The sequence below is a fragment of the Ascaphus truei genome, chromosome 8, assembly GCF_040206685.1.
Source record: "Ascaphus truei isolate aAscTru1 chromosome 8, aAscTru1.hap1, whole genome shotgun sequence".
NCBI classification, from domain to species: Eukaryota; Metazoa; Chordata; class Amphibia; order Anura; family Ascaphidae; genus Ascaphus; species Ascaphus truei.
The window spans coordinates 97867831-97894706 of NC_134490.1; the positions used below are offsets into that span (position 1 = coordinate 97867831).

The 26876-nt window shown below is 41.3% G+C and overlaps 1 protein-coding gene across 1 annotated transcript in view; it reads right to left on the minus strand.

Moving 5' to 3' along the window:
- Window positions 1–26876, minus strand: part of ANK3 (ankyrin 3) — a 461946-nt gene that overhangs the window by 125138 nt on the left and 309932 nt on the right. Inside the window, 2 exon segments of the mRNA XM_075612960.1 lie at window positions 17120–17222; window positions 20970–21095. Of these exon segments, the coding sequence (XP_075469075.1) occupies window positions 17120–17222; window positions 20970–21095 (229 nt within the window).

The window sequence follows — 26876 nt, forward strand, 5'->3', positions numbered from 1 at the left end:
CTCCTGTCCCAGTACTCAGCCTGCAATGGGGGCGGGGCCTTCCCTGCACACACACAGCCCCTCCTCCTCCTGTCCCAGTTTTCAGCCGCACATGGGGAGCAGGAGTGAAAGAGAGAGAGAGAACATATTGAGGGGAGGGGGAGAGAGAGACATGGAGAGGTGGGAGACATATTGGGGGGAAGGTGAGAGAGAAAGACACTGGGGGAAGGTGAGAGAGAGACACTGGGGGGAAGGTGAGAGAGACACTGGGGGGAAGGTGAGTGAGACACTGGGGGGAAGGTGAGTGAGACACTGGGGGGAAGGTGAGTGAGACATTGGGGGGAGGTGAGTGAGACACTGGGGGAAGGTGAGAGAGACACTGGGGGGAAGGTGAGAGACACTGGGGGGAGGGAGAGACACAATGGCTAAACGGAGGGATGAAGGTCAGGCAGAGATGGCAGAATTGAGGGGCTTGGGATGAGTTTTGGGGGCCTGAGGGTTCTTCTTTGGGTCAGGGGGATCACTTCAGAGTATTGATCAGCAGGGGAGATTCATCAGTACCCCCCTTGAGTTTGGTTATGGGGATCCCTGATCCCTGAGCAACATTTAAAACGGGAATAAATAAATAATACATACAACTGGTAGGTAGGAGTGGATGACACTGGGGAAAGCAAATGGGAGAAGGAAAAAAGGGAGGGGAAAAAAGGGTGGCGGGAGAGGGAAGGGAGGTAGCAAAGAGGTGGATGAATGCCCCCTCAAATGGACTGCCTTTGTGCACCAGAAAAAAACATATTACCAGATGCCAGCAAACAATAAAATAAACAGTGATCTAATACTAGTATACTGCCTGCGCGCATGCCTGCAGCCCAAGCCATTTGTGAACTTGGCTGCAGGAGATTGTAGACGCGTGGCGGACGCGTCACAAAGCTGGTTCGCCCTCATTGGCTGAAGCAGCTCGCGTGCGCTGATGTCATGTGATTTTGATTACATAAAGCAGGGGGGTCTTGATCCACGGGGGGGAAGGGAGCGGTATTCTCAGGAACACACCCAAAAAATAAAAAATATACACAATAATGGTGCAGTATGATAAAGCAATAGGGGAATGGGTGATTCTTGGCTCTAATGCAATTCCTACTTACAACAGGTAAGATATAAGCAGGCAGTGGTCTGACTCTGTCAGAGGGATGTAGGTTTAGGATAAATGCAGAGAGGGGAATTTGATAGTAGATAGCTTCATGCAGGATACTTTCAAGGTATGTCAGCTCAGATTCACGCAGAATAACATAGGAAAGAGAAACGGACCATAGTGTAGATCACAAAGTACAGATTTATCCAATCAAAACAGGGTGCACAAACGTACTTACAATAAGTACTTGAAAGATATTTACGTAGCAGTATCGTGAGACAGTAGAGGGCTTTTTTAGCGATGATAAGCTGGCTGGCTGGATGTCTTCCGTCTGACGTCACTTCCGGCAACACGGGTGATGACATCCGGTAGGGAGCAGGGAAGATGAGTCTCAGCCGATCGCTTGTGTAGACAGCAGGCACCTCACACGTCTTCACGTTCAGCAGGGCTAGCCTTTAGCCTTTAGTCCACTATAGCCCTGCTGAACGTGAAGACGTGTGAGGTGCCTGCTGTCTACACAAGCGATCGGCTGAGACTCATCTTCCCTGCTCCCTACCGGATGTCATCACCCGTGTTGCCGGAAGTGACGTCAGACGCCATACCGCGACGGGGAGGTGGAAGTTAAGGGAAGACATCCAGCCAGCCAGCTTATCATCACTAAAAAAGCCCTCTACTGTCTCACGATACTGCTACGTGAATATCTTTCAAGTACTTATTGTAAGTACGTTTGTGCACCCTGTTTTGATTGGATAAATCTGTACTTTGTGATCTACACTATGGTCCGTTTCTCTTTCCTATGTTATTCTGCGTGAATCTGAGCTGACATACCTTGAAAGTATCCTGCATGAAGCTATCTACTATCAAATTCCCCTCTCTGCATTTATCCTAAACCTACATCCCTCTGACAGAGTCAGACCACTGCCTGCTTATATCTTACCTGTTGTAAGTAGGAATTGCATTAGAGCCAAGAATAACCCATTCCCCTATTGCTTTATCATACTGCACCATTATTGTGTATATTTTTTATTTTTTGGGTGTGTTCCTGAGAATACCGCTCCCTTCCCCCCCCCCTGTGGATCAAGACTTCTTCTGTAAGGAATCTGTACATATTCCTTGGAAGGTGGAGAAGTGTGTTTTTCTGGGATACACACCATTCTTAAGTATTGCATTTTTTTATTGCACTTAAATACATTAAGGTGTCTATTAGCGCCGCTACAAGTCATTTGGTTGCACATAAAGCAGGGGGGGCCCGAGAAATTTCCTGGATGAAAAGCGAGGCTCGGCATAAAAAGTTTGCTCACCCCTGCTCTACAGACTAAAATAAAAGCTGCCTGTTGTATTGGTTTTAAACACTGTAACAGGGGACTTACCCTGTTCAGAAAACTTGCCTCTAATCCAGCAGTGTGCTGGTTAATTGACCAGCACCTGGTTGATTGGAGGTGTTCGAAAAAGCCTGCCTCTGAGACAGGAAGTGAGACTCCTTAGCTCACATGTGAGCTGAACTAGGAGACAGAGCAGAGGTTCCTGAGTCTCCCAGGTGAGACTGACCAAGAGAACACAGATCTCTGGAGCTGACAAATAAGACTTCTAAACCTGGATGCTGATTATCCGGAGAAAAGGGAGCAACCCAGCAAACAGATTAGACTTTATTTTCCAATGACTTGTCTATATATATATATATATTATATATATATATATCTACAGTATATGACTTGGGCTGATGAACAGCTTGGGTAGCCACCCAGTTAAAAAGGGCTGGAATATAAGGATACATATATGCCAAAGTGGAGCAGGTTTTGTTTGGCTCACTATTTCTCATATGATGTTTTTTTTGCTGTGTTTAAAGCGACAGGCACAATAAAGCCTTATTTTAATTTCACCTTAAAACAGTCTCCCTTGCATACCTCTGCACATGTCCTCCTACATATGGTCGTCAGAAGTGGGACGAGATGTGGTCCTTGAAGTTAAAAGGGGCCCGGAGATTGCCTGTGAATTTTTTTTTGTGCTTTTTGCCTACAAACAGCCTGAGCAACATAAACAAAGGATCTCATGCAGCAGGGACCAGAGTTAAAGGGACACACCAAGGCAGGAAATCTACACTGCACTGAAACCCACAAAACCACAGATGGACTCTTTTCCCTGATTCCAAGAGGAGCGAGAGAGAGAGAGAGAGAGAGAGAGAGAGAGAGACTGTGCTGAAGCAGGTAAACCTTATTTGCCTATCACAAATAAAGTGTAATATGGTCATTGAAATAGGGGTTTTTCCTTCTAGCTGTAGTCAGGGTTCAAGAGGTAAGTTAGCCCTTAAAAGGGATAGGCATTTTTTGTTTTCAAATGTTTCGCTGAAGCAGTGAATACAGATGGTGACACACGAGCGGTACTGATTCTGCAAGTAAAGGCTGCCACACCGCATAGGACTACCAGTTATGAATGGAGTATATGCAGAAAAGTGTGAAAATTGATGCTAGACTGTGCTGAAGCAGGGGAATTTTCAGTAAACAAGTGCTGAGGGTACAATTGCCCTACTGGGGAAAAATGAGTTGCTGAGCTGTGTAAAAGGTATCCCAAAGTGTGAAGAGTGAATGCCATAATACCCAAAGTTGAGACTGAACATTACTGAACTCAAGCAGAAAACCACATTATTTGGTTGAAGCGGAGGGTATTGCACCTAGCAAGTAAATGGTGTAAAGCAAACAGAAGTTTTTACCTAGTAACTGCACATCCAGTATACCTAAAGAGAGAGAATGCATGCACAGTACTGCCGATATTGTAAAACTTACCCAAGAAAAAGAAAAGTCTACAGAGATGCCTGTGAGAGCCACGACCTCTACAAGCAAAATATGCCCACCTGTAGGACTACCACAATTGGGGGTTCTAGCAAATACAGTGGCAACAGCGCCTCCTGAGGTCAGGAAGAAAACTACACTTGATAGCCCCAAAATGGAGGACAAGATGCAGCGTTCCTGTAATGAACCCTACCCCACGGAAGAGTGGCCCTTCTAGTCCAATAAAGAGGAAGATATCTCTTACGGGGAACCCGAACCGAGTCACACCCACAAAACACCCCAAGAATGGTGGGGGTGCCTGAACTCGGCACGAACAGAAAAGACCGCTCTCTATGATGACGAATATGGTCGACAAGAGAAAGAGCGGGAGCAGCAGATCACCCAATATTTCTGTCAGCTAAAGCAACTGCAAGAAAAGCCTGGCATATATAATGAAGCTGCTGAAGTATCAAATAAAGAAGGAGACCCCAGTATTCCTGATGGGACGGAGTCATCCAAAACAAAAAGGCGGAAAAAGAAAAAGAAAAGCGGTTCTTCACTTACCGTGGAAGGAACAGACACGTCCGCAGATCCTGTGGAGGAAAAGGGGGACCGAGTTGCCCTGCAGCCTAGAGAAAATGGAGAATTCGTCCCGCGGTTAACCGAATATCCAGAGGGCCCAAGGCAGAAGTCGTGTACCCCAAAGAAGTGTCTGTCCGCTGCCAACAGTGAGGAACCCTCAACCAATCATCCCAGGGAAGCGGAGCCGGAACTAGTGAGTGTTGATCCCTTGACCAGCCCTGAAGATGCCCTGAAAAATGCGAGGCATGACTGTGATATGCTCCGTGAACAATTGAAACAAAAGAAAGATGGTTACACAGAGCTACAGAAAAATAACGTGAAGCTACAGAAAGATGTGCTCACAATTTACTCTTTGGCCAGGACAGAATTGGACGATCTCAAGACTGAGCTAGATACTGCAAACGCTACTATTTCCGCCATGGATGAAAAGCAGAGCCAATCTGATAAAATGATGGCTAAGCTGAAGCGGAAGTATGAGGCAGCACTGAAGCAGATGACAGTCTTTCAGTAAGAGGTTCACACTCTTCGCGTAGAGCTGAATGCCTCACAACAGGAGGTCAACAGTGTCCGGACAGAGGTGGACGTATCTCAGAAAGAGGTTCATACACTCCGCAGAGCACTGGATGCCTCACATCATGAGATCAACAGCTGCCACACAGAACTGGAAGTCTCCAGAAAGGAACTTCACAGTCTCACTGAGGAGCTGGACATGTCAAAGAAAACTATCCTCCATCTTAACTTAGATCTCAAAGTCTCTCATAAGGAGCTTCAGACCCTCAACCTAGAGAAGGAAGTCTCACGCCAGGAGACTGCCATTCTCAAAGCAGATGTGCATAAATGGAAGGAGGACTGCAAGGAGGCCCTGAATAGTACATAAACTGAAAAAGGAGAAAATTTAAGATTAAAAAGAGAAAACTTAAAACTGGTAGAAAATTCTCATTTGACAGACTACGTCAAGGAAAAGAATGAAAAGCTGCACGAGCTTAAAGAAATAAATAGACTTTTGGAAGGTAAAAAATTTGAAGCAGAGCACCGACTGCAGAACCAACTGCAAGGTCTGCGTACACACCTCCAGAATGTCGAGGAGAAGCAGCGAACTCTGCAGGAAGAAAATCTGCAGGCTGCTAAGGAAATTCAACTGCTGCAGGAACGTCTGATTACCCAGTGCATCCTCGCAAAGCAGCAGGATAAACTGAAGGCTACCCTGACCATCACCAAAGCATCGCTAGAGGCTAAGCTTAGAGGCCAGGTGACTCGGTACAAGAGGGAGCGCAAAAAGGTCCAGAAACTGAGACGAGTATCTGCGGCCCAAGCGAAGAAGTTCACAGTGCTCCACAAAATAATGAATGATAGGTGGAAGCAAGCTCAGAGAAAGCACAGGGAAGAAATAAAGACCCTGAAAGGAGAATGGCCTCCAATACGGGAAAAGGTATTGGCTCTGCCCAAGCATTTGTATCTCACAGTAACTAGTGCCCGTAAGGACAAGGGTACAGTGAGAGCTGGGGATACCACCCACCATCAAAACAAGATTACGACGTTTGAGCCACCTAAGAAAGCACTAGTCAAACCTGCAGCTGCCCAACAGGCAACAAACAGAGGTACAGTAGGACTGCAGAATCAAAGCCAGAAGAATCCTTAGCTGAGGAAGCTGAAAAGATAGGACATTCTCTGGAAATGGAGCTGGAATTGCAACTCAATCCCAAAGAAGCTGAACTGGCGACTACATTGAATGGGAAAAGTGCAGGGAAACAGCTTCAAGAACTGAGTACTCAAGTGGCTGTCCTTGGGCGCTCTTGTGATACCAGGAAATGGACATTTGGTGCTAAAGTGGAGCACATGGGAAGGATGGCGAGAGAGAGCAATTTGCATAGGCGCTCTGCGACTGTCGCCATACAGTCTGCCTACAAAAAGAGGAGTGCCCGATACAGGGGAAAGCTTAAGACCATGTGGTCAGTAGAAAGACTGTACTTGGAAAAAGTTCTCCTCGAGTGACTGAGGACTGCTGATCTCAAGCACCTTCTGGAGAAGACACTTCTAAACTGGAGGAAGGGCTCCAATCCCAGCAGGACTGAGGGTTCTCCTCCATCCACTCTCATTCAAGTCACAGAGATATCTCGAATGAGAGTGGAAGGATGGGCTTTGGCCGTGGCAAGCCCGAGCTTCCCACAAACAGGGGAGGTATGTAACAGGGGACTTACCCTGTTCAGAAAACTTGCCTCTAATCCAGCAGTGTGCTGGTTAATTGGCCAGCACCTGGTTGATTGGAGGTGTTAGAAAAAGCCTGCCTCTGAGACAGGAAGTGAGACTCCTTAGCTCACATGTGAGCTGAACTAGGAGACAGAGCAGAGGTTCCTGAGTCTCCCAGGTGAGACTGACCGAGAGAACACAGATCTCTGGAGCTGACAAATAAGACTTCTAAACCTGGATGCTGATTATCCGGAGAAAAGGGAGCAACCCAGCAAACAGATTAGACTTTATTTTCCAATGACTTGTCTATATATATATATATATATATATATATATATATATATATATATATATATATATATATATATATATATATATATATATATATATATATATATCTCTACAGTATATGACTTGGGCTGATGAACAGCTTGGGTAGCCACCCAGTTAAAAAGGGCTGGAATATAAGGAGACATATATGCCAAAGTGGAGCAGGTTTTGTTTGGCTCACTATTTCTCATATGATGTTTTTTTTGCTGTGTTTAAAGCGACAGGCACAATAAAGCCTTATTTTAATATCACCTTAAAACAGTCTCCCTTGCGTACCTCTGCACATGTCCTCCTACAAACACCTTAATAATATGAAAGATAGCTTACATAGTGCAATAATATCATTGTGTCTGTATGTGAAAATAAGAACAGTATGAGGGTTATTTACTTAAGGGCTGTAGAACTTGTCAAGTAATCTTTCATGAAACAAACTTTAAGTGAGTGATGTCAATTGACTGTTCTGATATATTCTGCTATATGTCACCGTTAACCCATTTCCTATGTGTAGAAGAAGGATGTGTCATATGCTGTGAGGCTCTTCTAAAAGTGAAAGGGATAAAAGGCGCTAGCTAGTGAAATCACTTTACCTCTTCTACATATCGGCCATCATTTGCAACACGCACAGGAAAAAACAGACAGATTCATTTTCCACAGAGCTAATCCCTGTTGGTTATGTCTAAATAATGGAAACATTTATTGTCCTGAACATGTTGACTCACATAATACACTTAATCCTATTTGAGTGGATCACAATGACCTATTTGTAACCAGGTGCACTGATAAATGTATTCCTGCCAACAGGTTTTCTCAACATCCATTAATGCATGTAATGCATTTATTATTTATCTACCTGACAGCAGCCAGAATATATAAAGTGTGTTGGCCTAAAGTATAGCAGAAGGTCTCAGAGGTGCAATGTTTGAAGCAGAATGCTGTGCTGATCGCCATTTTTATTTCCGTTGCCATCTTTAATTTAGGAAATCTCCCGTCCCTTTTCAACGCAGTTTTTATTTTTTAAATCATATACTCAATTCAGTAGATAAGTGTTTGAAATATTAAAACAGTAGTTCATGCCCTGCTCCGAGTCGCATGTAATGTTCTCGCAAGAGATATTCTGTAACCGTTTAATTGATGCATGAATCTCAACAAATGTGATGGATTCCTTGTACCAATCTCGGGACATCCCCCTCTTCCCTCCCATATAATTATTTAAATTTCTGTAATTTATTTTTACCCTGTTAATTTAATTTTGATGTGCTGTCTTTGTTAGGATTCCATCACATGAAAATGTTAAATAAAAAGAAACAAAAAAAAAATACAAATCTGTAATGTGTGCCGCTTTCAAATGTTATTTCTCCCTACATTTACTTAGTTATTGAATATTATTTCCATGGGTGGTATGTTATATAAACGTCCATGAAGAAAAGGTCTATTTGATGCCACGTGGACATAACTGAAGTCTGTTCTGGATGTAAACTCTTCTGATAGCTACAAATGGTCTGTAACTATTTGTACAAGTAACATGCACTCACTTTGATTGGAGGTATTGACATGAAAGGTGCAGCGGTTTCTCTTCAATTACATGTTTGTGAATACGGGGAGGTTATTAAACTGGGAACACAATTGTGCAGAGAATGTATAATTTAAAGTAATGTTTTTGTATTATTGTAATCTGAAGATACAAAACCAAAAATGTGGGGCTCTGAGAGGAAAAACTGCAGCTGGACAACACCCTGTCAAATACTCATCTCAGGTCAACACACTTCAAGTCTTAATAGAGGACTGTTCATTCTTACAGTATCTACAACATAGTAGTATTGCTTCTGGAAAACATATCCAATCCCTGATGTAGGAGGAAATGTTAAAATATCTATTTGTTTTGTTTTTTTAACAATTGCTTATTCAGATTTCAGTATTCATGCTGAACATGGTCTCATTTCTAATATCCATTGCCAACTACTTTTACTTTGGGCATGTCACAATATTTATCGGTCAGTACTGCTACTTTATATGTATACATTCAAACTAGATATACCTGCTACCATCAAAATAATAAAGTATGTTACCTGTGCAGAATGGGTGTTATGTACAGATTTACATACAGTCCGTTCTATAGAAGAATAATTTATTATCAACAAGTGAGACTTCCTAAATACTTTATTGCTCATGGTGATGTAGAATATAGAGGCAGCGAAATACAACACTGGGAGCAATATTTATGTAACAACAACAACGTCATTGTACTTTTATATAAAATATTGGAAATAATCCTATTACCACACAATGAGCGCCTATTTATTCTGTAAACATAATATAGAATTTCTCTCCCTTGTGCAATCAAGGCCAAAAATAACACTAAATATAAATAAAAGATTAATAGAATCCTTGTGTTATTAATGTTGATGAAACCTACAGTAAAACCTCTAGAGCTCAGAGCTGCTTTTCTAGAAACAGATAGACAATCATTCCTTTTACAATCCCCTAAAGAGAACCATTTTTTTTTATTTAAAGGGGCAATTCCTCCAAGCACCAAAGTGAACTTCTCCTTTCATGTTACAGTTTATCTGTTCCAATTTGTGAAGCAGCTTATGACATCATATACTCCTCTTACACTATAATGCGTTAGCTATTCTTCAACACTCATGAGACTGGGTTGTACCACACAGAACTTAAGGGAAAGTCCGAAAAGCCCCTACTGTATATTAAGGTTGCAAAAAAAAAAAACATTAAAGTGAACGCACACAGCTAAATATATTTAACACACACTGTCCAATTCCCATTTGTTTCAGTGTAATTAAATGTTTAATATGTTTTCAACTTTAGGACGGACAATCTAACTTCAAGCCAAACAGCAGCTAATACAATGAAGGAATATACAACATTTACTGGTTAGTAGCTTATTGGGGATTTATATCAAAGTAAATAGTCTTCCTTAGATATTAATTAGTGATTCCAAAGTTTCATCTATCTGGGCTAATATGTGAAGCAACCGCTTCAATTTAACGTTTCCTAAAAATACTATTTCACATGTAAATCCTAATTCTAAATTGTTTAAATCTCCAAGTTTTGAGACAAATTAATTACATTTTGATCTAATGGAACACAGTGCATCTGTATTTACTTCAGATTGACTTTTAAGTATATTAAATCATAATAATAACATTGACATACTTTTGTTGCATTTATATAGTAGTGAAAGATGTGTAAATGTCAGATATCCGTGCCCATATTTGTCAAACTTTGATTTTTCGACAATAAACATTACAATTTACTGAAGTGCTACTGAAATGTCATATTTGAATGTCACTGTAGCATAATTATTTCATATAAGGAGAATGATGTGCAACTACAGTATACACAACACATGTGGCTACATTAACATATTGGAGTTATGCAAGTAAGTATTCTGAATGTAAAACTGGGACAGACAATAGCAAAAATATATGTAAGGGGAAAAAAACTTGACTTTATCTTTGAAGTAGTATTATTTTGTGCAAATTTCACATCAGTTTTACTGCAAGGAGGTTTTGATACATTATTCTGTATATGCAAGCCATGCAGATACCTAAACTCACAGACGAAATGTAAGCAGAGTTATGTATGGTTGTCCAATTTTTAAATGCAGTAGCATATGGTTTAATAAATGCTGTGAAATGAAATTATTAAAGGGATATTAGATTGTAAGATAGATTGTAGCTGCCGCAAATATTAATTCAGGCTTAATTAAAGGGGCATCTCCACGTAGGACCAGAGTGAATTTACAACTGTTATTAGTTTAATACGTTAAAATTAGGGGGGGTTAAAGTATTCAGAAAGCGGTCTGCGTGACATGTAATAAATTAGCACTATCTCTGAGTATTTTGACTCATGTAGAATTTGGCACATGCTGCACTAGTACTCCAGCTAATAGATGAATTTACACCGGGGTAACAGCATTTGCTACATCTGTAAATTTCCCCTTTATATCTTCGTAACACAATTTCAGTTACTGTAGCACAATTTGATCCTAAAGCTTTTGATCCTAAAGCAAGGCAGCTTTAAAGAGTTAACAGAATGTGCTGAGAATGTGTACAATAGTAAAATGACAGAAATAAACATATACTTTAGTACATATGTATTACTAGGGCTGATTTATTTAGAACTACATATACATTTACATTCATTCTCCTTGGCCTGAAGCCTGGGAAGAACAGCTGAGGCTCGTTTATCAAATAAGCAACATGTGTAAGTAATGTCTGATTTGTGGGAGGTCAATTATTGTACACGACACAATTTCTCTTAACAAGATAAACTGGAGCTTTAAGAAAGGGAAAATGCTAACCCATAAATTTTTTTTTTTAACATATACAAATGCTGGCAGCAGCTTTTACCCAACTATGGATAACATTTTCAAGTAATTCATTCCTAGTGGCACGTGGGACCAGCAAGATTTGGCGGCCATTGTTTCCCCTACAGGGAGATTTCAAAACGATAACTGCACTGGCAAGTATCTTGGGCAGTGGGTGTTATGTCTGCCTTCTTGCTTTTGATCTTCAGGATTCTTGGAATCATAGGAAGTGGAGGAAAGAGGTACATCAGTGAGAACCTCCAGGAATATTTTGTTCTGGCACAAAAATAAATAGTATTTTGTAATTGAGCCTGGATGCCATTAGGTCAATTACCAGTGTTCCCCATCTACTTACTAGCTTATCATTTTTGGGGGGATTAAGCGTCCATTCTCCTGGACCCAAGATATTTTTGCTCAAGAAATCTGCTAAATGAACAACAGGGATGCCATATTGTCTGTATTCACACTAACTGCTTAGCTAGCACCGAAACAGTTAACTATAGAAATATACAGAGAAATGAAATAAAGTACAAGGTCATATTACAAAGAGGCTATAGAAAATAACGAGACAGTGAGAGAATGTAGTGGAGGACAGGGTGGGAGATAGCAGGTTTTAGCAAACCTACTGATAAGAGCACAGCTGGAGAAAGACCATTGAAATCGGGGCATGCCTATGTTTGGGCAGGTTCGGATATCCGTGGATGAGGTATAAATGTTTTGTTTATTGAAACCAGAACTGCTGACAACTATGCTTGAAGTGATACCAACAGAAATGGCAGTTCTCCACTCATAACTGAGAATGCCTGTGTGAAGATTGAGATAAGGTGCGTGGCTCAGGCTATATGGAGACAGACTATCATCACCACCATTTTGGCGCAGTAGCCATTTTGAGTGTTTGCTTGTATGTATATCTGTTTATTTGTGTATGTTTGATATGTTGCAGAGCATCGCTCCTGGCTGTAACAAGCCCTTGTATAATTCCTAACTAGTCATGGAATTGAAATAATTGCATTTGTAAGAGTTTTTCCAGCAAAGTAATAAATTGCTGACCTTCTCTTCTCTTATCTGGCAGCTACACCCAAAGGGCTAAGAGGTTTACTCCTTAAGTCAGGAGGTTAAGAGGCCCACATTGCGGTGGAATATATATAGGATAAGGTATAGCTTACAAAGTATATTTATGTATGAATAAGGATTTTTATATAAGTCATCATATTGTTTTTTATCTCTAAGCCAGCCCCCTTAAGGGGCGTATAACTCATTTTGAAATGTATAAAAATGTGATGCCAAGCAATATGTTTTCAGAGGAATGAGTTCATTTTGAATTCTTTCTCTCATTTGTACCTTGGTGCAGATAAACTCACGTTGATACTTTGAACCCTTGACTCATTGATATTATTTATACGCTTTCACACCTATAAAGACTTATATGATACAGATTGCTTTCAATTGTCTCTGAATAAATGATTGGAACAAGAACCGATCCATAGAATTATTGACATAGGTTGAAAAACCCATCTTCACTAAAGTATTTTGATAACCTGTAATGCAAATAGCCAATAACGCTAGGACATTGTATTCTGCCCACTTCAGAACCTTGGTTACTTCTCTTCCTGCTAGGAGACTCTTGATGTCTCCTGATGTTTTATATAGGGCACTGCTGTGGCATTGCTGGACCAGATCCTGAGGTTCGTTTCAGACAGTAGATCTTGGATATGTAATATTGCTTTGAGAATTGTGCTTACTTTTAGAATGTTTATTGGGAGATTTGTTTCCTCTTTCTTCCACTTCCCTTGGACTATCTTGTAACTGGATCACCAGCCAAGATGACTGACATCTGTGTTCAAGATTGGCCTCGTTATTGGATGCAAGAATCTTCTTTCGATTTCCACCATTACAGTCAATACCTGGCTTAGGACCGGTCTTGATCACTCTATTCAATAGGAAGTTTTTTTTATACATTCCTGTAAAGCCTCAAGTTTTCCTGGGTCCCTGGGTGCTTTTAACAAAAGGAACCTTCTCCTTCGGGGATGTAGGTGAAATTCTATGATGTACCCCTCGGATATTATTTGACCAAGTGATTTGTAATTTTCTCGGTCCATTCCTCCATAAAGAAAAGCTGTCTTCCTCCAATATGGCCTCTCTTCATGGAAGGGACTCGTTGAGCCTCAGATGTTGGTGCTTCTGGAGGTAGGTCGAATATATCTAGACTTCTGGTAGAACCTACTGGCTGTTTTGTTGATGGCGTGAGCCTGTTTAATTTAGAATCTTTGAAGGGCATGGTCTCTTGAAAGGACTGTCTAAATTACCTTGATGATGATGTTATTTGTCTTCTATCCTATTGAAGAAACACACCTTTCCCTGCCTGGATGTATCTGCTATCCATGTTTTTTTCCATAGCACTCTCCTGGATGCAACCAATAACGTGGAAGATCTTTTTAGAAGGTGGATAGTATTACCCAAGCATTACCTATGAAATCCAGATCCTCAGACATGATGGGAATCTGAGCGGCCGCAGCTGCGTCTTTTCATGGCAAATCGACCGTGGAGGGGCGTTTGGGAGGCAGGCGGTCCGTTGAACGGATGATGACCGGTGGCGGAAAAACTGTCCACAATCGCTCCATCCATGTCTCCTGTCCGGCTGCGGTGAGAATGAGGGGGTGTTCTAAATCGAGAGGTGTGTTCTGAAGGGATGTGTGAGCTCCCCCAAGCGTCATCAAAATAGCAGCTCAATCTGCTGCACCCCGGAAGTGAACACATGCGACAGCTGCAAGCAGCATTCATGTGAGCCGTTCAATCAATCAATGAGGGCAAACCGCTCATGTGATGTTACGGTCACGCCTCCGCCACGCAGTGCAGGTTTTCGCATACGTGACGTTATGCCGAGGGATGCACTATAAACAAGGCCTTACACAGGAACATGGGGAGGCGACTGCACCACAGAGAACAGTGGCAGTTAGTGGGGTGATATCCCAAGGATGCGGTTTTTTTTATGTGCTTGATTTGAAGCGCTTGACTTGTGAATGAACACGTTCATTCTTTATATTGATGGGACTATTAAAAAGGTGCATCATAGAGTGATGTTTGTGCTTTACTTCCCCCTTACAGAACTACAAACTTTGGAGAGAGTTTGGGAAATACTTATGAAGAAAAGGTACCTACCACATATGGACTAGAAGACTATGTTAATATAAAGATCAGAGATTTTTATGATTTCTGATTTTTTTTAAATCTGTGACTTTACACTTTCTTACATTCTTTACATTTCTGAGTCTATTTGGAATTAGCCTTTGTCATGATAATGTCACCTAGTGGTACAAACTGATATAGTCTCAAGATAAGGGTGGTTGTCTTGACAGTGGGAATAAAATATGGCCCCTGTGACAAGTTTATAAACATGGTCTGTTCAGAGCGCGCTTCAAAGCATTCTCGGGAAGGGATCTATGGATAGCCCAGGGGCGTGTCTAAGAACGTATCAAACCAAGAGTGACTTTATTAAAAATTAGAATATCATGTGACGTCCTCTGCTGAACATGCTAAAAATTACATGTATGTATCTGTGAAACCGAGTTGCATATAATTATTACAGACACGTCAGGTCCAGCAGGTACCAAGAGACAGATACTGATTTGTCTCTTAATTTTAGGATTACGATGTTCATATGTAGTCTCATTGCATCCGCCATGAGTGCCTGAATGTATTGATGTGACTCACGTGTGTGTGTTAGTTAAGGAAGGTTATGAGTGCATTTAGATATTGCAGGCTTCAGGTAAACGTCATTCGGCAAGAGCTTTTTTTTTACTCTGTCGTAAAACTGTCAACCTCACAGCTGATTTAAAGAATATTTAAGTCTGAGCAAAGGTTATGAAAATCAGATCCTACCAAAGGAGTGTTTGGATAAAACACGTAGATCTCATATTCTAAACCAGTGGCCTCTCTGGGGAAAATCTATAGCATTTGGTAATGTACTGTATAGGTTTTTTCTTTTATGTTTTACCCTTTTATTTTAAGAAGCTGTTCTGCATTTAATTGTAACTGTGCGATATGTTTCTTGTAATCGCGTTTCTGTAACCTAAAGCACTGTATTTGTATATATAGTAAAACATTTAATAAGTAAGGCTTTGGGCTCTGAGTGAACTATTGCACACTCTGGGGAGAGTATTAATGTTTTCAGACACATTTTGCTACAACTGAATTTTGTGTGTTAATGTGCATAGTTTCTCCTATAATAAACAGGAACCTGGGGCCCTGGCAAATACTAATTTGACATCTTTTGTTTGCATAACTACCCCAGGTGGTAGCAGTGGAGAAATATGATTTGCAATTGAGTAGGGGTTAATATTAACTCACTGGAGATACTTTTTCGGAGAAGAAAGGCGAGTTGGCTAGAGTAGCCATGTGTATTAACCCTGTTCGTGGCGGTGGTATATTGGGACGGATTTAGGAGAGACAAAACTCATTTGAGGGGCCTTTGCGGAGGTGACGAGTGGGAGCGCTTGTGGGCGTGAGTATTAACCCTTGTCCCGTATGCAGGTCGCGTGCTCGCTGAGTGCTGTACGTGACAGCCTTTCAAGGTAAGTTGCCCAGAATAAGCAAGGGAGAGGTTCTGCCTGTATACTTTTTTTTCTTCCCACCACGACTCCCACAGCAGCATTGTGGCTAAAAAGGGGAGGGAGCCTGTACCATGGTAGGGATAGAGGGGCAACCGAGTCTCTTAAAACAGGCTACTGTGGGCCGCTAAAAGGCGATCCATGGACAAAAAAATAATGAGACCTGTTTTATCTCAATTCGGGCACACACCTAAGGTGTCCTCCTCCGCTGGTAGGACACCAACAACTTAATAAATAGAAGAGAGCAAGTATCCTTTATACACACACACACCTATTTTCAATCAGATGATTGTGTTCTACCTCCAGCTGAGAGTGACCTATTACCCTATTGTGATGCACTATAATAATAATAATAATAATAATAACAATAATAGTTTTTTCTTGTATAGCGCAGACGGTGAGAAAAAGAGAAACACCAGCTAGCATTATAGTGTCACTTCTTATACAGGTTATATTCCCCTACTATAAGCATATTAAGTTATATCACCTGTTACACCGTTTGTATATACACAATAGATTATACAACTTTAGACATTCTTTGCATCAGATTGCGTAATTGCGTTATCACCACTTAGGGTACGTCTATAGTGCAGGATACAGCGCGAGTGAAACAAACACTAGGACTACAATGTATTAGTGCATAGTGCGCATGCGCTACGTGGAGAGCAGCGCTTCGCGCTACAAACAGGTTTGTATTTCCCGCGCGACGGCCGGGCCACGTGAGCGGTTCGCCCAATGGAGGAGGCACACTGAGGAGCGCTGAAGCAAGTACATTCTACTGTGGATGCAGCCTTACATAGCTTGAACATATACACAAACTAACATAGTATATTAAATGGTTATGTTATCACCCCTCACAAAGGTTATATGCACAAACTATAAACCTATATTTTAGTTCATTTTCAGCCCTTACAAAATATACATATTGGTTTGTACTGGTCTCCAAATATGGCCAAATATGTGTGCTATGCATGTCACATATTCTCCATTCTTTTGCTAGATCTAGCTGGGAACTCACTGATTTAGGGGAAGCAATGGTGTAATGTTTTCTGTCTCCTAAATATTCTGGCTGGTTGCCAAATTTTGCATGTTTTTGTCGACCATTGGCTAAATACAGCAGCAAAAGGACTTTACAGTGGTATAAAGAAAGGGAAACAAATATTTTATTATTATTATGGTGCAGAGAGGGTATTACCCATAAATAAAATATACATACCGGATCCTTTGAAGGTGCGAGGAGTTCTTCAATCATCATACTGTCCCGAGCATAGGAACTTCTGTTCAGCGTATAGGACCTATCCGAACTGAAGGATCGGAGGCTGTTGTATTTACAATTTACCACAGTACACGGAGATGACAATGGGATGAATAAAAAACAAAAAAACAATGAATGTAACTTCCAGGGGAAAATGAAGTATGAATAAAATTAATCTGACCATTATTAGAGAGAAAGAATGAGTTGAAAGGAAGTGTGAAGGAAATAACTTGTTTTAATTCATCAATCTCTGAAAGTATGTGTTACGTGGTTTTATAATACCATTTGTTAAAACAAAAACACTATTAATTTGTAGAGAATCTCTAGACTGCTGGGTAAGCAGTTGAATCAATGATACTGATGCCATTTATTTAGCATTTATAGGAGTAAATAAAACCGGTGTGATTACAGATTTCCAATTGAACCCTGGAAGGTACATGAATGCCAAAATCCATGCCATTTATTTGCCAAATGCTATTTCTATAAGGCGAAAGGCAAGCCAAAACCAGTTCACACCAGGCATCCAGAAAGCCAATCAGATTATTAACCATGTAATATTTTTCGGCTCACTATGTGAATATTATACATAAAATGATCAGATTAGTGATAGAACCTTCCATCTACATAAAGGACTTCTCATGCCCAGGATTCGTGGTAGCGAGCTCTTCTAAGAGGAATCCCTTGAGCGAGATGCCTTACTTTTATATAAAATGTAGGTGCCAAAAGCCTTTCTTTAATTGAAAGCGTGTGAAATGTGTGTGCTTGAAATGGCAATGTAAAATGAATTCCCCCATGAATGGATGAATGGGACATCCTAGTGGCTGCTGTGACAGATGAATGGAGGTGTGTTCAGCATATGCATAACTGTCTGAGCCAATCAGAATGCTCAGTGTCTGAAAAGTTCAGACAAAGTGTTACAAAATAACAGGCTCTCGGAGCTTTGCTGAATCAAGCACTGTGATAGGACAGTCACAGACCTGATTTGTAAAGGACAGTACAAGATCACACACCAGTTATTTGTTATGACACTCAATATCTCATATTCTGCCCCATTCTAAGTTGGTAAATACATTCTCTCAGCACAAGTTGACAGAGCAGCATTTCATGTTCATACAACACCAATATAATATACCCACTTTAAATAAAATGCTGTGCTGTATAATAAGTAATCTCCTTTCTACAGCCTATTGTAAAAGCATAAGTGGCTGAGTTTGGGAGTTCTATTCACGTCTGGGGGCATTCTCTGTAATTAATGGGCGGACTCTTAAATGTATTTTGGTATTGATTCTAAAGGTAATAAGGTCATATTGCAAACAGGAAATGCTGCTTTAATCACATTATATTGCATCCCCTCCAGCATTGAAGGGAAATGCAGAAATAACACAAAAACACTATTTTCTAAAAATAAAGAAAGAAAAAATGATCACGCCACTGCACAAAAATGACTCGTATGGATGAGCGCGGATTAAAAGCAGCGATGTATGGGTTTCATGCCTTCTTACCTGACTTTAGGGCTAGTTTAAAACAATGTATTAGGACGGGAGAAACAGAAAGCAAAAAGTAAATAAAAAAAAATCAGATGGGGACTGTAAAGAGATCTAGTTCAGTAACGCAAGTGTTTTATTCATCTATCCATATTATGCACAGAAGCAATTTTTGCAAATGCCTATTTTAATTGTCTATTATTGCTTATGAATATTGCTTTTATTAAAAACATACCTGCTTATTTTACAAATGGAGATTTCATTTCTCCCGTTTGACATATCACCGAGAGGAGACATTTTGCTTTATGTTCCAAGGTATAACTATATTTACAGGGGTGCGCAACCCAGTTCTCAAGCCCCCCCGCAACAGGTCAGGATTTCCGGATATCCCTGCTTCAGCACAGGTGACTTAATCAGTTCCTACTTCAGCACACGTGGCTCAATCACAGGCTTTGACTGAGCCTCTGATTGAGCCACTTGTGCTGAAGCTGGGATGTACGAAAAACCTGACCTGTTGGGGGGGTCTTGAGGACTGGGGTTGAGCAGCCCTGGCCTATAGAACACAATGCTAAATCAGGTAGGTTTACCCACTGGAAGGAGTCAAACATCTCAAGACAATTACAGCCATTAAACCATAGGAAATTGGCTGCAGGGCTTTCTCTTTCAGAAGTTTAATTATTAGCTTTAAAATTATTTGCTTGTCAGCAAACATACGGTTTGCTAAACCACTACTGTGCCTGTAATCTCCGCGTACACACAGACTTGTTTGTTTCAAGCTTTGAATAAGCTTTAGTCACAGAATACAAGGCTGTATTTCTGCTCTTACAACTCGGGGACTAAAAGGCACAGTGTCATTGCCAGTGAAATGTTAACAGGCGCACATTCCACAAGCAAAATGTAATATCCATGGATGTGCTGATAAAGCGTGCAAAGCATTCGAGTGCAAGACGGGGTAAAATGTAGGCCTGTCCATCAACAAATGGTTGTACTGTAAACAGGTAAGTCTAAGGGGGATGTGTATCAATATGGAGCAAAACATTTTCATCAGCATCAATCTGCGCCAGCGCCAAATGTATGAAGTCTGTTTTTTCCTTACATTGGCACAGATCTCCACGTGGCAGAACATAATGCCACCTCATGGCTGGCAGATTTACTTGGCACAAAGAGAGGAAAACGGCAATTGTTCTAGGCAAAACGTTTGCTTCAGATGCACCTCCCGTGGCCACAAAATGCGCATACTGGAAGCGCAGGTGTAGCTCAGTTAGAGCAAAGCTCATACATTGACTCAAAAAGTGACAGTGAAAAAATGTTTTGCACCTTCTGCAACACTTGGTACATATCCCCCTCTATGGATATACTTAGCACCCCTAAAATGATGGCACCCCTCAGACACGGTTTCTTCCACGGAAGCTTAGCAAAGCTTCCGTGGAAGAAACAGTGTCTGAGGGGTGCCATCATTTTAAACTGAAATTAAAATTATTATTCATACGTAATTATGTGTGAGAATATAGTGATTCCTAATGTTTTACTGGGGGGTGGGGGGAATCTGTTTTTTTTATGGCCTGCTCTATAATTTTAATGTGGTGACTGCTTAGTAAACAAGTTGCATCAGCTACTGAAAGAGCCCATTCTGAGCACTGTGTTCATGTTTTACTGAGTGAAAGGAGTTATGAGAACAGGTACATCTAGTATTCGTGAGCTGTACTGTGAGGAGAAGAGGAAAACGTTTGAACAGTATTATCATATCTGTGCTATTTCTCAATGGGATTCTCTGGGATTTCTAGCCATGTTTATCCTTTCAGTAAACACAGGGGGAAAATACAAAGTCACAACGTTAACTTCCCTAGAGTAACTTTTCTTTTCTTTATTTGGAGTAATCAGAGGTGGTCACTGGCAGGCACTGGACTTAGCAGTGCTGTTCCAATAATCAAACCTTCAGTTCCCCACCAGTGGTGTAAATAAGTGACACTTGAAGAAAGGAGGGGGGGGGGAGGTTGGACCATTAAATTAATTGTTCTTAGAACAGTACTTACATGTACTAAGCAGCGAGACTTTACTTAAGTCTATGAGAACACTGATGTTAAAAATGACCTAGTCTGACTAAATGAAGTGAAGCAGCTCACTAGATGGTTATACACCGTTTTGTTTTATAATGGGAACGCTCATTTAGTTGTTGGTTCCTAACCATGCCATGCTATTTTAAAACCCAGCTATTGCACCAAGATCATTCAATGGGTTTAATGAGAAGCAAGAGGAAATGCAGCAATGTGTTTCAATGGTGACAGTGTATGGTTACGTAATAGCATAATGTATAGAAATAATCATACCTGGCAGATCTGGCTCCTATACTGAAACCCATATATCCTTCTTGGGGCAAAGAATCATCTCCCAATTCTTTCAGGTCCTGTGGTCCAAGATATTTGTCTGTGTCCCCTGTCATTGCATCCTCACCTGAGGATGCAAATTCAGTGTTTAATCACAAGGGGCATGGAATATAGGCTCACAGAATATTGGTTCAGTACGTCCCTTCAGTACTCCAAACATATAATCAGTCACATGACAGCACCACGGGCCTTTTTCCATATAGGAATGTCAATAATGCACACGTGTAGCACCTGGGAACATACAGTAACATGATAACAATTACATATGTATGCTGTTTGATGTCAGTTAATCATAAATATTAATTACAATGTGTGCTTTCTTTATTGTATATTTGTACCAGTGTACATACTACCGTAAATTATTTACTGCCCCGAGTTAAATTGTTACAGTAGTACCCAAGTCACACGGCAATAAGGTGAAATGCCCAAATTCGTACTGTGATACAAGGTATTACTACTGCAGTATTTGTTTTTCAGACATACTCCCATTTATTATTGATTTTAAAGAAACAGAATCTGTCTTTTCTAAATATAAAAAAACAACCAACAATTTATTTTGTTTTTTGTATTGCAAGTGTACTGTACCATTAACTTTACAGAGAAGTTCAGCCACACTTCCGACTATCACTTCAACCAACGTTACTTGCACTTCTAGGAGAGTGCTAAGTCACTCCTCGCTGTGCGCACATTGTCTTTAAAGATCCTCATATACTCCATTGTGATCTTGGTCACATTACTTTGGGGGTTCTTGATTCATATTTTGATAGTGCCGATCGGGGGAACTATCACAGGGAACCCCTGTTGGTACAGATGGGAGTTTCCCATGCAATAGTCCCCCAAACAGCACTATTGCAGGCCTCTTTGTGCCTTCACAGAACATAGCTGGAACAAAATGAATACCCTATACATGCTGTATGCTAAAACACACAACACAATAAAACAAACACAACAACTAAAAAAATAATGTCAAAAGCCTTTTTCAAGGAGCCATAAAGATAAAACAGCTGGACCGGTTCATTGGGATTTTAAATTAAATGCACTTTTGAGAAACTGGGATACATTTTAAAATCAGAGTAAATATTCTACACAAAGCAGGGTAACTAATGAATGCCCAAGGTTTATAAGATATCATATTAAAAAACAAATGTACAATCAGTGTTTTACAACAGACTACATTTAAAATTACAGTGAATTAAGATAGGGCAACAACAAAAAAGGCAGCAATTTTTTTGCTGACAAATGTCTAACTTTTCTGCTGTCTTCGTGAAACAAATACTAATTTATTCAATACAAGCCAATGGAAGCTTAGCAAATCTGCCTTTTATCTTAAATCCCCCTGAAAGAAGCTTTCATATGTTGTCCATTATGGGCCTCCAATCTATAGTGGTGAAATATTTTGCAGGCATTTCTAGCAGTAAGTAAGTCCTGTACAGTAAATATTCACTGCACGAATGATGCTGTAATTCAACTATTTGTGTTGGGGAAAAAGCTGATGTGCAGTTTGAAATTGTTATGCTTGAGAGAAAACTGAACAAAAGACAAGGAGCAACTTTTCCGATCCGTCATTTTTTCCATAGGTGGTACAGTGTGGCTACAAGGCAAACGAGAAAAGCACACAGAACAAATATATATTACAATATTGTGATATTGTGGTACTGGGACATCCACTCCCCAATGCTCTGCAAACAAGCATGGAAAAAGAAGAAATGTCCTATATTCGTTGAGAATAGATTCCAACATAGTAAATGTAATTAATGTTCTTTTAATTCACCATCAGGTTGAAATTGACATGAAAACATTTTATTATTGTACGGTACTAGCAGGTAAATCTTGAATAACTGAGAAAGGCTGCTATAGCAGTCGAAACGTCGATTTACCTGTTGGCCCATGTAACGGGGACTTATCCCTGTTAAGAATCTTGCCTCTAATCCAGCAGTGTGCTGGTTAATTGCACACCTGCAACCAACCACTCCACCTGCCTAATCACAGCTCGGTGAAAAAGCCCGTTTCCCAGAAACAGGAAGGAGATTTTCCTCAGTACACAAGGGTGCTGACAAGAGGAAAGAGGTCTTGAGCAGAAAGGCTATGCTGAGATCAAGACACCCAAAGATCTATATTCCTGGACACCGGTGACCCAGGAACCTAACAGAGACTGACATGAAGGGCCACCTGCTTTAAGGTATCTCTTGAGACTTTGGGGAATAGGGTGGTAATGGGATTATCCCTCCAGTCCTGGAGAAAGGGACTGGGGAAGTAAATTAGCCCTTAAACTGGGATAGGTGTTTGTTGTTTTCATGTTTTGCTGTGTTAAAAGCCTTATTATAATTTCACCTATACATATACATACACACATACATACAACATACATTACCAGCAAAGGTAAGGAGACAACAGCACTCGGAAGGTATAAGCAGCTATAAACTGTATTAAAGAAACTTGCACATATATCCAAAGTTTCGGTCCGCTGAACGAGACCTTCCTCAGGGGTCTGCACCCTTTATGCCATTGTAAATCAATGAGATCCAGGGCGTGATTACACAATAGGCAGACTAAGCGTGTGCTCAGGGCACCACATTTTTTTTGCAAAGATTTTGATATTAAAAAAAACAAAAACAAAAAAAAAACATAGAAGTAGTCACCATGGGAAAAATCAAAACTTTGTTGGCTTTTCTTACACTCCATACTCACATCAGCTCCAGCAAGTCGCCTACGATGGTCGTCTGCAGGCAAATTCAGAGCAACACGTTTCAATCCTGACGAAACCTGGTTACAAGGCGAAACGCGTTGCTCTGAATTTGCCTGTAGACGGCCACCGTAGGGGACTTGCTGGAGCTGGTGTCACGGCCCCAGGCAGAAGTTGGGACTAATCTTGAGTCACATGCTACAAACAGACCCTGCAGGTGCCGATGCGGGAATACCAATATGTAAGCCTGGAGTTACCATTTTTTATGTAATAAATTAATTCATTTGCACCGAGTTGGATTTTTCTCTGCACATACCTACACTGAGGTGAAGACAACCATTCCTAGACACAGGGCCGTGTGAGTAATATATTAATTTTACATCCATCCTCACTTTGACCGTTATCCAGTAGTATCTGTACCATTGTAAGTTCTTTGACTGGGGAATTCCCCTTGAGCTCTACTCTGGGAATCTAACACAGCTGGGAGAATTTCAGTTTCCATTTAATGTGTGCAAACATAATTTTGTCTATTTTCTATTGTTCATTGTGTGCTCCCCTATTGTTAGTTTTTTTTGCATGTTTTGAGGATCCGGGATAGATCCTGGTGGGATTGAGCCTCAGGAAGAAACTCATTCTCTGGGGGCACCCTGCGTTCCCCCGCTAAGGTAGTATCTTTCTGGTCTTTTATATTTCCTCTACATTTATACACACCATTGAGTTAGCGCCCGAGTATTTCTTTTCTTGTTAGACAGGAAAAGCCAGAAGGAAGATTTAAGTCTTACACCGAGCCTGAAACCGTGGTAAAGTAGATATAGACCTGAGCTCTGGTGGTAGCGAGTTCTAGAAGCTTGACGCGAGTTCCTCTGAAGCTTCACGCGACAAGAGCCACCCACCCAGCGTAGGGTGCAGTATCCTTAGCATAGAGAGTCACACTCCCTCTGAGGACCTGAGATAAGTCAGTATCCCCCCACGGCTTCAAAACGGGACTGCAGATAGAAAGGGCCTTGACCTTGCAAGGTTTTAAAGGCCATTACGGCCAACTTGAACCGAACCCGGAAGATCACTGAAGTCAGTGCAGATCGCGTAAGATGGCAGTGATCTGCTCAAAGCGAGAAACGAGTCTCGGCATCCGAGCTGCAGTGTTCTGCACAAGCTGGAAGCTCTGCATCAGGCAATACAACCTACTCCCTCTCCCTCCTTTGTTACTACTTGGAAGGAAGGTCCAACACGGCTATCAACCCTTCTTTACTTAAACAGGAAGTACAGTATATTTGGGGCAGGGAACCAATGAGCATGCTTTCAGATGTTAACCAATCAGTTGCAAGATGTAAGACTGAAAGGTTACGGTTATCTAGTCAGCCATAGTGGTTTACTGCTTGCACTAAATAGGGTTACCATGTGGCTTCTCCAAAAATTCTGCACACAATGGTCAAAGCTGCAACACGGTCTAGACACACAAACACGTGCTCGAGACACACACACACCTCTCTCTCCGCTTCATGCGGTTTCCTCCTCTCCTTGGCCCCACCCTCAGGCTCCTGACACCACCTCCTGATTGAAAACAGATACTGGACTAACTGGCGCTTATCGAAATGATGCTACAACACCACCTAGTGGTGGTAAAAAATGTGAACTCTTATAATGGATAATACTCAAGTGGAATAGTAACATGAAAATGCCAACCATACGGTATTGCAAATAGAGTGTAAAGTTCAAAGCATCAAAACATAAAAATTAAAATATACAAATATATAAATGAATAAAAGGGAAGTCTTCACCACTCAACCTCACACAAGGAAAAGCCAGGTTCCTCAAAAGTAACAGGTGTGCAGGGGATGGGGGAGTATGTCGTAGTCAGGTAAGTCTCTAATTGTCTGCAGCTTCTTAATGATGTCTGGTCACTGCAGTGCAGATTTCAGTATTGCCACTCAGGGCACATCAAGGTTTCTATAATTCAGCATTTGCTGCCTGGTGTGAGTCCATGTAGCCTGTGTCCTCCGTCTGTGGTCCCCGAAAGCGGCCGCTGGGGTTGTCACTGGGCTGACTGCAGGAGTCCTGGCGAAGCAAGACTTTAACTTGCGAAACGCATAGAGTGGAGAAGGAGGGAGGAATCTTTGTACCTGGAAGCAGTGACGTCAGACGCCTTGCAGTAAGCCCAGTGACAACCCCAGGGGCCGCTTTCGGGGACCACAGATGGAGGATGCAGGCTACACGGACTCACACCGGACAGCAAGTGCTGAATTAAAGAAACCTTGATGTGCCCTGAGTGGCAGTACGGAAATTGGCACTGCATGGACCAGACATCATTAAGAAGCTGCAGACAATTAGAGACTTACCTGTTTATGATGTACTCCCTCATCCCCTGCATACCTACCACCTCCTGATTGGTTGCATTACCCAGGAGCAGCCAAATCAGTATGGAGGAAGCTGCCCCGCCCCCTAGCAACAGCCCTGCTCAGGGAAATCCCGCAGCCCCCCAAGCCGGTCAGGTCACTTTGTCCAGTGAGAGGTACTGTAATACCGGACACATACATATCAGTATTCCCTCTAATATTTTACTGGACAGTGTCCAAATACAGACAGACTGGTTCAATACTGGACACCTGGTAACCCTAGTTCATAAACCAGACCATACCCACATATTTTGCAGATTAAGACTACCCCTGAATATTTCAATTTATAGCTGACACACTTATTCTGTAGTCTTAAAATAGCCTTGCATATTCTACAGCCTAAAGGCAGCATGTTCTGCAGTTTGCCGACAGTCCTGTATAATCTGCAGATGTAGATATTCTGTTGTTTTTAGGTGGGCCCAGATAATTTAGTCGTGGGGCAGGAGGGACAAACACTGGGAGATACAAAAAGAGTCAGAGAAAGGAGGTCAGAGTAGCTAACAAAAAAGAGATAGAGAGAGGGATGAAAGAATGGCTTTTTCTGCAGCAATTCAATCAATATATTTCATAATACAGAATCCTTATTCTCTTACATGATCTTATCTGGGGAGCTTACAATGTGGTCTTCTTTTGAACACCAAATACAGAATGGGGTCCCAAAGGCAAAAAAAAACCTTTTGGGTGGGCCTACTTTTAAAAGATTGGAAACCACAGCACTGGTCTAACAGTAGACCCCCTATAAACCACAGATTAAAGGCAGATCATTTGTTTCCC